The sequence below is a fragment of the Mus caroli genome, chromosome 4, assembly GCF_900094665.2.
Source record: "Mus caroli chromosome 4, CAROLI_EIJ_v1.1, whole genome shotgun sequence".
NCBI classification, from domain to species: Eukaryota; Metazoa; Chordata; class Mammalia; order Rodentia; family Muridae; genus Mus; species Mus caroli.
The window spans coordinates 35,700,768-35,713,491 of record NC_034573.1 but is presented as its reverse complement, the minus strand read 5'-3'; the positions used below and the strand labels follow the sequence as shown (position 1 = coordinate 35,713,491).

Sequence of the window (12,724 nt, the reverse complement as noted above, 5' to 3'; positions counted from 1 at the left end):
GGGGATTAATTGGTAACACTTCTCTATTTTTATTTCTTTTTTCATGATTACACTTTCCCAAAGGGAAAACACGGTGCAATTAAAAGAATCAAAGTTCAATGCATTTTTATGTGACTGTGTTCTTATGAATGAAAGTGGTTCACAAGGCCAATTTCTCCATGGATATTAATCAGGTTTGCAGCCCTGTGGTGGGCCACTTGCAGAGGCTGGGTCTCAGGGAGGGGAGTCGTGTGAGTGACAGATCCTTTCATGGCCGCTGTGCACTTTGACAGCTTTGAAAAGCACTCAAGGTCGTTCTCCAGCCTGAATGATAACGAGGGGGCTTGTTTAGGCTGCTGGTCTTGGCAGCCTTAGTTTTTGTGTCCCAGGAGTGTGCAATGAGCATCAAGTCACCAAGAAGGGCCTGAGGCTGTCAGCAAAGGAGCCCAGCCAGCAACATGGCATTGCCAACTCCTGGGAGGCAGCTGCTCACATAAATGCACAACCTCTTAGGGAAATACAAGCCACTTGGGAATCGGCTGCTCACACCATGGGAAGGGCGCCGTTTCCTTGGCACCGTCAGAGACACCAGAATTCCCAGGCCCCCAGCATTGAAGCATTGCTGAATCCGTCTCTATCTTCACCTCCTTGCTACCTAGTCGCTAGGGCAAATCTACTGTGTGTGTTCCTTTGAGAGGCCTCCTCCAGCCCAGCGGCTCTGTAGGCTCGAGGCGAAGTGCTTATCAACAGATCTGCCAAGGAGCCTGAGTTCCAGGCCCCACCCCTCGTACCTACCACTGGCTGTGATTTTGTTCAAGTAGCAATATAATTAGATTGGGTTTCTCATCTGTAAAATGGGGATGATAATGTTATTCATGTCAGAGTAGAGCTGTGTGGAAAACAGAGAATGCTATATCTAAATGTACAGCACAGAGCCTGGCACACAGGCCCTTCCCAGTGAGCTGTGGTGCCTGGTTTTCCACTATTACATCTCTCCCTTTGTTCTGTCCCTTGTGCAACTGTCTGCCCAGCACAGAGAAGCCTGTCCCACCCCATACCTTTACCTCTGTTCCTCAACTTTGCCCCACTCTACTCTCACTGGGCATTGCTCTACGTAGCGCCTAGCTTGTGTCAATGCCTCTCAACTGCCTATAGAGAAGGCCCCAGCTGCCTCTTTAGCTTGAATTCCCACTATTTCCCAACAGCTCCTGTTCACATCCTTGAGCCTCTGCTTCTTTCTCTGAAGAGTCAATTCCTACTCATTCTTGCCACCAAGTCACTGCTCCTGTCACCGTCTGCTCAGAAGACCCTTCCTCTGCACCCTCCTACAGATCCTGCTTATCCCCTGCTACCTAGTCCAGTACTCCCTAAGCCCTCCAAGGCCTCCCCCACACGTCCCATATTTATCCTCTTATCCTCCTCTAACTCCTCCTCTTATTCCTCCTTCTTCTCTTCCTCCTGCTTCTTTTTCTTGAGACAGGATTCTTTGTGTCACCCTCACTGTCCTGGAACTAGCTTTGTAAACCAGGCTGGCCTCAAACTCAGAGATCCATCTGCCTCTGCCTCCCAAGTGCTGGGACTGAAGGTATAGGCCACCAAGGCCTTGCTATTTTTCTCTTCTTCTGGGGGCCCCTGAGCAGTTCCTCTCCTGTGAATTCTAGTGTCAGCATCTCCAAGCCAATTGGATGGGGACTCGGGCACCAGCTAATTCTGGCTTCTCTTTGCTTCTCACTGGTCAGGCAGCTTTGGCCTCTGCTGCTCATATGTGAAGTCAGAGCAATTGTTTCTGCTCTGCTGCTCCCCAGGACTGCTGGGAAGGTGGCATCGGATTACTATTCTGCGGCTCATTCTGGCCACATGTCAGATCGGATCACTGCACCGGCTGTTTACACACCGCCATTCACTGTGAACTGGCAGAGGTCTTCAGTGACAGTCAGAGCAGGAAGGAAGGTGCTGGCTTTTGTTTTGTTTTTATTTCCCCTTTACTATAGGACTGATTATAGTGGAACACTCAAGCATTAGTCTTTGGTGAAGAATTTTAACTACTAGTTCCCAGACTGGCATGTTGGCTCAGCAGTTAAGAGCAGTTGCAAAGGATGTGGGTTTGGTTCCCAGTACCCCTAAGGCAGCTCACAGGTGTCTGCAGCTCCAGTCCCAGGAGATCTGTGCCCTCTTCTGGCCTGAGTGGGCATGGCACATATGCATGGGAGATTCAGACAAAAAGGTGTGCATGCGCTCGCGCGCGCACACACACACACACACCTAAAAATAATGAAAACTGCTATCCCCTCAAATCTTACCTTGAGCAACATCATCATACGTATTTTGGTTGACCATTCGCTCCACGATTTTAGCAGCTTGGGTCACTTTGGTGATATCATCACTCTATGGAATATAGAAGCCCTCGTTAGTGCCTGGTAAGGTCTGGCCCTGAGCCAGAACCCAGATTTGCAACTGGCTCAGCAATAGAACCATGTGGTTACCTATCCCAGATGGCTCAGAAATGGCTCACAGCTAAATCTACCAGGCACCAAACACACCACATAGGAGGAGCCCTTTCCTCAAAGGTGCACAAGGGTCAAAGCAGACATATCTGGTCCCTGGATAAAGTTGCCTCTTACTCTTTCATCTAGAGGTTGGGAAAAAGCATCTCTCTGAGCTCAAGAAAAGGCATTGAACAGAATCCAGGAATCTGGGGGTGGGGGTGGGGGACGGGGCAGAACACTCAAGGACTTGTTAGCGGCTTTTCAGTGGGAACGGGAGGGGGAATTAGGGAATGACAGATTCCCACATAAGGCCTCGGGGATCTTCCAGTCCCAACTCCTCTACTCTCCGGCTCACAGATGCCCAGATGGGGAGAGACGAGCTGTACCTGGAACTTAAGACAGAATTGAGCCTGCTAACCCAGGGCCCTTCTTAGACCACAGACAAAGCAGCAAGTTCTGCCCTGGAAAATGACCCCTGAGTTAAGAAGCAGCCTCCATAAATACGTAAAGCAGACCACTTGGCAGGTTCTCAGAGAAGCAAGAACTTTGGGGCTGGCAAGAAAAGCAGAGAGAGAGGCTGGAGAGATGGGTCCGAGGTTAAGAAAATTGACTGCTTCTGCAGAGGACTGGCGTTCCAACCCCAGAACACATTCTGGGTGGCTGACAACAGCCTCTAACTCCAGCTCCAGAGAAACCTGTGACCTCAGGACTCCAAGGGCAACACTCATGTGCACATAACCCTCTCCTCCCACCCCACAGACACATAACTAAAAATAATCAAAATAAACCTTTAAAAAGAAAAGTACGAAGAGTTTGGGGTGAGTGGTTGGAGAGAACAAGCTGAGTGGGCACCCAGAGGGTGATCAGGGGTTGGACATACGGCACCTGAAGATTCAAACTCCTGGGGGAGGCCATACTGGGCTGTGGTTAATAGTCTAGGTTCTAGAGCTGGCGAGGTTGCTCAGGGGGTAGAGCCCAAAGACCTGAGTTCATCCCTTGGACTCACATGGTGGAAGGAGAGAAACGAATCCCACAGATTGTCTTCTGACTTCCACACATGCTGTGGCTCAGGTGAGACATTCCTCCCACAAATTAAATAAATAAAATCCAATGTAAAAACATAAAAAGAGACCAGGTTCTAGACCACACAGACGTGTCGTCTGCATTTCTTTCCTAGTGCCCTGCACAGGAAGGAGCTGCCTTGACTCTGAGCCATTGCCACCGCCCTTGTGACAGAGTGAGCACGGATGGACAGCATCCCCTGAGAGGCCACTCTGGGGAGTGAGCATCAATGCACTGCTGTTCAACCCCGTTCCTGGGGGCAATGCAGTCAGAAGAAACACAGCAGAGTGGTGGAGGCTCACACGTTGGCATCTGGGAAATAGCTCTTTGAGAGCCCTTCAACACATTCCAGACTGACTCAATTTATCCTAAAAATCTGGGCAAGGGCAGACATTGGAGTTGTAATGCAGTGCTCAGATCCACCTGTTCCCAGATGCTTCCCCCACTTGTTGGCCCAAAGCACAATCCCCCATTTTGTGGGTCCCAGGAAAGCCCTATGTGAGGCAAGGCTTGCCGTGGACAGATAGCCAGTTAACTGACTCCACTTCCCTGGCAGTCTACCTACATTCTGACCTCTTTCCTCTGGCCTCAGGAACTACATACCTGAAGAAAGCCCCTCTGATGCACCTCATTTTGCCCACATCAATGTTTCCTTCTCTTCCAAGCTCCACCAGCTTTGGTGTGGCATATCACACCAAATGTGTACGCATTATTGTGGGTTTGTTCAACAACCTTGCAAAGTATGTCATTAAGGTGGCTTGGGGAGTGGAGGGCTTCAGTAAGCTGCAGCCCATATTATCAAAGCCAGGCTCAGTCTGACTACAGTGTCTTTCTCCTGTCTGCACAGGACCCTTGATGTGCTCAGAGGAGAGAGTATAGTGGGCTGTTGCCTCCATTATACTAGAAGCTGTGCTACTGATTCTGACTGAACTGTGGCTTCTGGTCCCATTTCCTCATACATGCCAAACCTTTAGACTACACAAGCTAGCATTCATCTTTGTGTATTCAGCCAAATCAGCAAGGAGCCTGAGACCCAGATCCATTCTTGGAGACCTTCTCGGAAGGTTCTGTGAACTCACTTCTTTTCTCCCTGCCTTCACCTGAGATTTTTATCAACCTGAATAGACAGGTCTTTGAGGAAACGACGCTTCTCTGCTCAGGTTCTAGGCTTGGGCAGAGGGGAAGGGCACTGCTGCTGCTCTCCTTCTGTTCTACAGACAGCCCAGCTCAGTACTGGGAATTCCCAGCTAGAACTGACCTCCGCTGGGGAGAGCGTTCTTACCAGGTGCTCACTGGGAAAGAGGGTCAGAACCTGCCTGTATCCCTGTTTTCTGTGTCAGCAAAACTGGAAGATACTGTGACAGGAGATGTTGTACATCAACTTTAGGGCCCAGATCACCTTTTGGTCTCAGCCACATAGTGCTTTCCTGGTTTCTGGGTTTTTTTGTTTGTTTTTTGTTTGTTTGTTTTGTTTTGTTTTGTTTTTTTCGAGACAGGGTTTCTCTGTGTAGCCCTGGCTGTCCTGGAACTCACTCTGTAGTCCAAGCTGGCCTCAAACTCAGAAATCCACCTGCCTCTGCCTCCCGAGTGCTGAGATTAAAGACGTGCGCCACCACATCCAGTAGTTTCTGGGCTTTAATGATTCTAGTTGGAGTTTCTGCCAAGAGCCCAAACCCTGACAGATTTTCTCATTGACCCTAGCCTAGGCCAGCGCCTCCTCTGAAGTCCCCATCATCTGAGGGTGTAAGGGACCCAAGGATCCTCGTATAGGCCTCAAGGCAGGGGCTCTATCCCACCCTGGGACTGAGGTTCTCACCACGGTCACTCAGTACTTGGTTAGTGATTCAAAACAAAGCAAACCAACTAAGAAACCTTGACTATTAAGCCAAAGCAAGTGACCCTCAGGCCTCCCCTCAAATGTGGCATCAGAACCATCGAACAGAACTAAAGGGAAGTGGGCATACCTAAGATAAAGAAAATAGAAGTTCTTTAACTGAGCTAGATTTCAGTAAGGTTGGAGAGGAGCAGAGCCACTTCCTGAGAGGCGCCCTGGGCGCTCTCCAAAGTGCTGAAACCATTCTCTAGTTTCTTGTGACCCTCTTCCAAGGCAGGCCACACCCACAAGCTCTCCACTTTGGGGCTCCATCTCCTGACCCAGATTTCTCTCTGCTGCTAGAACAGATGAGTTTCTCCAGCGTGGCGATCTCCCCCATGCCATCATCCTGTGGCTGTATCACTTTACTCCATGCTGACCCCCACACTCCTGCTGGCTGCACTGCTCTGTCCCTATCCATGGCCTTTCTAAAACTCCTACTTGGCTTCTTATGATCAGTACAACTCAAGGTGGCTGCATCCATTAGCCTGATGATGACGGTATCTAGGATCCGTCTTGGACTGGCTCGTGGCCCTGAAGACTCACTGACCTGGTTTCACTTCTGTTGCTGTGATAAAAATACCCTGACAAAAGAATTTATGGGGATAATGGTTTATTTTAGTGCAAAATTCCAGGTTATAATACATCACAGCAGGCAATTCAAGGCAGCAGGAACTTGAGGCAACTAGTCACATCAGTCAGGGGAGAGAGAATGCATGTGTTCTCCACTCTTATGCAACCTAGTACTCAAGCCCAGGGAATAGCGCCACCCACAGAGGGCTGGGTCTTCTATAATCAATTAATGCAATCAAGACAATCCCCCACAGACATGCCCAAAGGCCAATAAGATCTGCATAATCCCTCATTGAGACTTCTTCCTAGGTGGTTCTAGATTCGGTCAAGTTGATAACTAAAACTAACCATCACACTTGCTTTAACAGCCAGACACAATTAAACAGAGGACTGAAGGCACAAGAGATTATCATCTTCACCCTGAACCCAAGGGGGAGCACCTTATCCTTAGACTCCACCCCTACTGTGAGCAGATCCCTTAACTCTCCTGCAATTCAGATAACCAGTACTTTTTAAAAAGAAAACAGTCTGTCCTAGTGATGACCCTCAAAATGGCAACTAGAGGGAAGATGTAGACTCCCCGGTACAATTCCAGCTGCCGTCACTTCTTCTCCCAAGGAGTCACCCACACCTCAATATCAGCTTTCTCTTTTGAGTATCTGCAAAGCCCTTCTAAATCCCCAAGCTACTATTTACCTACATCCAGGACCCCACTCAGATTCTGTGACAAAGCTGAAGACACCTTACCAACCTGGGACTCCATGGATGTCAGTTTCCTCATGGCCATCTTCTCTGTTTTCTTAGCCACTGGGGTCTTTGCCTTCTCCTTCTCTTTGGTCTTTTCTTGTTTCTCGAGCTCATCTACATAGGCATCATAGATTTCCCACTAGTCAGGAGCAAGACGAGAGTCACCACAGGGCACAGCTTTCATGGGTCAGCTTGTCAGCATGCAGGAGTTGGTCATGTTAACCCGACAAGTGTTTCCATAACACCCTCTAGTTGGCTCATTATAATTACATATTAGAGTCTGTCTTCCCTGCTAATCACTCACTCTAGAACAGGAAGGAAGGGGTTTTCAGGGTTCCTCTGAGATAGGCTCATCCACCCTGAAGCACAGGGTCTGAATCGTAAGCCAGAGATCAATCAATATTTTTCTAAGGTTCAACCCTCACCCAGCAGAGAAAATGTTCAACCACAAGGACTAACTAACAATTCACTAGAGGCTTTAAAACTGAATTAAGAAATGTTTAAAAACATCTTTCTCAGGCTGGTGAGATAGCTCAGAGATAAAGGCCTTTTCCACCGAGCCTGATGACCTGAGTTTAATCCCTGGGACCCATATGGTGGGAAAAAAACACCTGACTCCTGCAAGCTGTCCTTTGACCTCCATTGCATGGCAAATGAGCACACACTCACGCGTGCACATTTTTAAAAAGTTAGTAGAAAAGCAGTCTGCCTCCATGGAAACAGGGTAAATATATTGGCTCAAGCTGGCTGTCTACTTCACTGCCCACTAAAAGGAAATAAATAGGTATTTTGCCAACTGGACCTGAAGGAAAGAAAGCCCAGGGGCTGTAGCAGAAGCAGCAGCAAGGATCCGGGGCTGGGCAAAGGCAGCAGATCACTGTGTGCTCCCCAGACTGGGCAGTCACTGCCACCTGGAGGCCAGACAGGCACACCTTCCATTTAGAGATTCACCCCCAGGCCAGAATGCCTCTCGGCCATGTACCTCAGCATTCGCTATCTCATTCAGAGCCCTCCAACACCTCTGAGAAATGCCTTATCATCCTTTATTGACAAAGGAAGAAGCTGAATGAAGTTATTAAAAAATAAGTGAAGCTACTGTGCCCAGGATCTCACAGTAGGAAGAGCAGAGCCTGCTAGCACCAGATCCTGTCCAAGTCAGCACAGCCAGGCAGGAGGGCTTAATGGGGAAGGAGGAGGGTCTGCAAGAATGCCAAAGGCTGCTGTGAAGGCAGTCGGAATTCTGGCACTTTAAAGACAATCACAGGATGCCACAGGCTTCCTAGAGCCCCTGGGAACAAGCACTCTCCCATGTTCTGGGGAGCTCCAGTCTTGCCCTGGGGAGCATGTGGCTGGCTCATGAACTCACTGGTGAGGACCTATATTGCCAGGTGCCCAGGGTTCAGAGACTGACTGCTCAGGAAAGTGTGCAGGAGATGGGTGGATAATCAAGGCAGACTGGCAGAGGAGTTCATAGCCAGGCCAGTCACCTCTGCTGCCAGATGTTTTAGGATGCACCAGAGTACAGATGGTGACAGCTCTCGGGCTCACCCAGGCAGGACCTTACCTGATTGGCTGTGGCTGAAAAGTTCGTCCTCGGTGGAGGTTCCATCTGACACTCTCGATCCTAGAGAACAATAACAATAGGAAACCCACAGATGCCCCCTCCCCCACATAACCCAACAGTGCATCTATCTATAGGAGCCTTTGGTTAGCACTGAGGAAGGGGCGTGACTGAGCTGGGGGAGCAAAGGAGATCTTGGTGAGAGTTTGAATGATTCAAATCCCACATTTGTTTTTCCATCCTGGCCTCCTTCCATAGCCTATGCTGGAGAGCAAGGACTGCAAAGATCAATTATGCCAGTTTTCAGTAAAGATCCAGGTAGAGGATGGACAGATTGCAAGAAACCAGCCTGTCACCAGCCTCCAGACACAGGGCAGAGAGGCCTGCTTCCCACAAGCACTGGGGCTAATGTTCCTTAAAGAGAAGGCTTCTCCCTAATAACAGGGTTTCTGCATCCAGCACTGTAAGTTGCTTCGTCCCTGTTATGCACCACCCCGATTATACAGCATAAGCCTGTGACCACACAAGGGGCTGAGGTGCTTCCCTCCATCACAGATACACTACCGTAGAAGACTCACATGAGCACACCTCACCTAAAATTGTGCCAGGCTCTCTCAGCCTGGTTCTCAGGGTCCTTTGTAGTCAGGAAATGTTCTAGCTTTTCCAAGTCAATCTACCACAGAGACCATGGACTTTGGTTGTATTGTTCCAATACTCCCCATGCCCCTGGCACACTTCAGTCCTGAGTTCTACTCCCTCTTCCAAGTCTAGCCAACTTACAGCTTCTCGGTGGAGTATGAGGGCTCTAGCCACCCTCTGGCTGCCTGGATGACTTACAGGGACTCCAGTTCACGTATGGCTACACATATTTCAGTTCTCGTTGGAGAGAGAAACTGTCGTCTGCTCTGTCACCCCTGCCAGGCTCAGGCCAGCAAGAACTGATCTCAGGCCCATGTCTACCTTCCCACTGTATAACACAGAGTTTCACAGTAAAAGTGGGAGTTACCCGGAGGGGGTTGTTGAAGGTCTGGGATGCTCTCTCACTGAAGTTAAACTGGTTCGTGAGTTTCCGTTCCTTGGGCTGCACAGGAGCCATCAGCTCTTCTTCAATCACCTTTTCAGTTGTCTGGAAAGAAAGTCAGGAGGGCCAAGGGCTTAACTGCGGAAGGGAGACAGTGTGCAGTCGGGACTGAGGGAGAGGAAGCCCTGACCTGGTGAAATGGGTAGGGTGTGAGGATGCTGCCAGAAGCAGGGCTGCTACTTCCCTTTGTCTTTCCCCAGTCTCATCTAAAGCCTCCACCCACAGCTTATCTGAATGGCGGGGGGGGGGGGGCACACCATGTGCACCTCAGCTGCAGCAGGGATGTCCGTTTGGCTCCCGGCTTCTGCTTCTGCTTCCGCTTCTCCTTCTCCTTCTTTGGGTTCTTCCTCTTCTTCAAGGGTTTCTGCTTCTGGAGTCACCACCTTGATAGACTCCTGTGAACCTTGACAGGATATTGTTGATGAGTTCAGGGTCCAAGCCAGCTCAGTCACTGTCTTTCAGACTCTGTCCCTTGGGCTCTCCCTGACCTGGGTTAGCTCCCAGGCCTGTCCAGGACAGCAGCTCACTGTTGGACTCTGCAAAGCTCTGGAGGGACCGGCTCCTCCTCAGAGAGCCAGGCTTGGGCTGCAGCCTTAGACTGGCCCTCAGTCCTACCTGCCACCATCTCATCACGGTAGTGCTGGCGACGGCCTTCATCTGAGTCTTTGGGTATCAGGTTCCCCACCTGGCTGAAGTGAACCGCCATTTGGTTCACAAAACCAATAAGTTTATATGTGCCCTCCTGAAAAGAGAGTGCCTAAATCAGACCTGTGATCCCATCAAGGGCTGGTGTCAGAATGCTGCCTCCCTTAGTCCTCCAAAGCAGTGACCCCAACCTTCCTAGTGCTGCAACCTTTACTACAGTTAGTTCCTCATGTTGTGGGGAGCCTCAAAACATAAAGTTATTTTTGTTGCTACTTCTTAACTGTAACTATGCTACTGTTAGGAATCATAATGTAAATAGCTGTGTTGTTCAATGGTCTCAGACAATTCTATGGAAGGATCAATTGACCCCCAAAGGGGTCAAGACCCACAGGTTGAGAACTGTTGCTCTAAAGCCTCCAGTTCACCTTTTATTAAAGGAACTATAACTCCTAATCCTCGGTTAACAAGATTTTTTTCATTGCATTTTTGCTTTAAAAAGAAAAGACAAAAAAAATTAAGTTTTTTAAAAAGCTCTCATCAAAGACTTTTTAAAAAAATTAAAAAAAATTTTTTTTGAGAGCGAGTCTCACTACATAGCCCACACTGACCTGGAATGCCCTATGTGGGCCAAGCTGGCCTCAAACCCAGAGAGCTGCCTGGCTCTGCCTCTCAAGCACTGAGGTTAAAGGTCTGAACTACTATGCCTGGCCTCGAAGACTCGTTTTTAAATATCCTCGGCTTCCAGCCTGAAGCAGCCCACACTACAGATCGCCGCCAGTTTAGGTGCCGTGTCTCCTACATCCATGCCAAGGAATTCCAGTTCACCTGCCTCACCACAGACCTTGGGCAGGTCAGACATAATCATCCAACACACCTGGCATGACCTCGCCACCATGTCACTCTAGTGGATGTCAGGGGGAACAGAACATCAGAGACAACCAAATCTCTAATGCCCTGACCTCCGTCCGGGAGGCCCACAGAGGTGCCCCAACTTCCATCCGGGAGGCCCACAGAGGTCCAGACATGTTTAGGTTTGGCACTTGTCCAGGCCACGGAGCAGATGAGAAGCAGGGCTGGGCTTCAAGCCCAGGAAACCGTATTTGATCATTTAACAAATAATTTTTGAGCAGGTACCACGAGCCCACTATTTTCCAGGTGCCCAGGATATAAAGCTGAAGATGAACAGACAGTTCCTGCTTTTACGGAGCCTATGGTCTGGAGTTCCTGTGGACATCTCCTTGTTGATTAGCCTCCTAGCAACCATGAAAATGGTGTTGGAGTCTAGAGGCCCCCTCCCTTCTTTTAAAACAGTTCTGTTCAACCATTTTTGCATGTGGAAGATAATTATATCTGTATAGCATCCTAAGATTTAAAAAAATAAAAGTCATACCAGAGGAGACCAGCACAGGCTCTTTCTATAGCAGCCCCTCAGGGGATGGGAGGGCTGTGGAAGTTCACTGTCTCAATCCACAATCAGGGTTGGAAGGCCCTGCCTTAGAAGTCATTCTTCTTAGTTACTCAGATGGATGGGGGATGGGAAAGAGTGGTGGTCAGAGCGTGGTGTTTGGTGAGAGCAGAACTGGGCTCAGCTCCTTATTATTGTCATGACCTTATCATAACCCTCTGAGCTCTAGTTTCTTCTTCTATCAAATAAAATAATGGTATCCAAATGAAAGCAGCCCACTAACGTAACGCCTAACACGTCGTAATCAGTACTAACACTCAATAAGACTTCAATTTGGTGATGGAATTCAGATTCTTTAGCACATCGGTAAAAGCAGCAGCTTTTGGAACCTAAAACTGGACCTTCCAGGACCAACAAGATAGAGACAGGCTGTGTGGGAGAGTGCGACAGGCCAAAGAGACACTGGAAGCATAAGCGAGGTGAGGTTTCCCGGGAGGCAGCTGGCAGCTCACTCGAGAGCAAGAGGAGGACATGGAAACAGAGGGAACACCTGGCCTGCAGTGCTCCTGCCACAGCCTGCCCACTGAGTCCCAGAGAGCCCCTCTTCCTAATGCCAAGACAGGAAGTTGTGCCACGGTCCATCATGACCTCAAGGAGTGAAAGGCAGCTTTCCGCCAACCTTGGAAAGCTGCCCAAGGGAAGCCATTAGAAAGACTCTTGATTAGTATCTTTTGAGAAACACATCAGGGTTTGCTGCAGCATCTTTGTGAAGGGCTGACTACACAATCTGAATACAAAGCAGTATGGTCGTCAGATAGTTTCACAAAGACACACACAGATGTTCATGGCAGCATTATTGAGAATTGCCCAAAGAACAAACAATTCAAATGTTCATCAATTGATAGACAGATCAAGGAAATGCTCCATATTCATAGCATGAAGCATTATTTGGCAGTAAGAAGACATGGGGTATTGACATTTGCTATAACATGGGAGAATTGAAAATGTCATGGAGAATGAGAGAAGCCAGTCACACAAGACTGCAAAGTTAGGATCCATCACAAGACATGATCTGAATAGGCAAATCTAGATTAAAAAAAAATAAGGGTAAGAGCACCCGACTGCTCTTCCAAAGATCCAGAGTTCAAATCCCAGCAACCACATGGTGGCTCACAACCATCCGTAACGAGATCTGGCGCCCTCTTCTGGAGTGTGTGAAGACAGCTACAGTGTACTTACATATAATAAATAAATCTTTAAAAAAAAATCATATTGGTAATTCTTGCCGGGCGTGGTGGTGCACGCCTTTAAT

At 48.8% G+C, this 12,724-nt stretch overlaps 1 protein-coding gene across 3 annotated transcripts in view; it reads right to left on the bottom strand.

The window, feature by feature from the left end:
- The window catches only part of Dnai1 (dynein axonemal intermediate chain 1), a 66,736-nt gene that overhangs the window by 25,656 nt on the left and 28,356 nt on the right, over positions 1-12,724 (bottom strand). For all 3 annotated transcript variants that reach the window (XM_021159678.1, XM_021159679.2, XM_021159677.1), the window contains 6 exons: positions 9,978-10,104; positions 9,629-9,765; positions 9,288-9,407; positions 8,285-8,344; positions 6,725-6,859; positions 2,280-2,364 (listed from right to left, as the gene is read on the bottom strand). In XM_021159678.1, the coding sequence (XP_021015337.1) occupies positions 2,280-2,364; positions 6,725-6,859; positions 8,285-8,344; positions 9,288-9,407; positions 9,629-9,765; positions 9,978-10,104 (664 nt within the window). The remainder of the gene's footprint in view (positions 1-2,279; positions 2,365-6,724; positions 6,860-8,284; positions 8,345-9,287; positions 9,408-9,628; positions 9,766-9,977; positions 10,105-12,724) is intronic.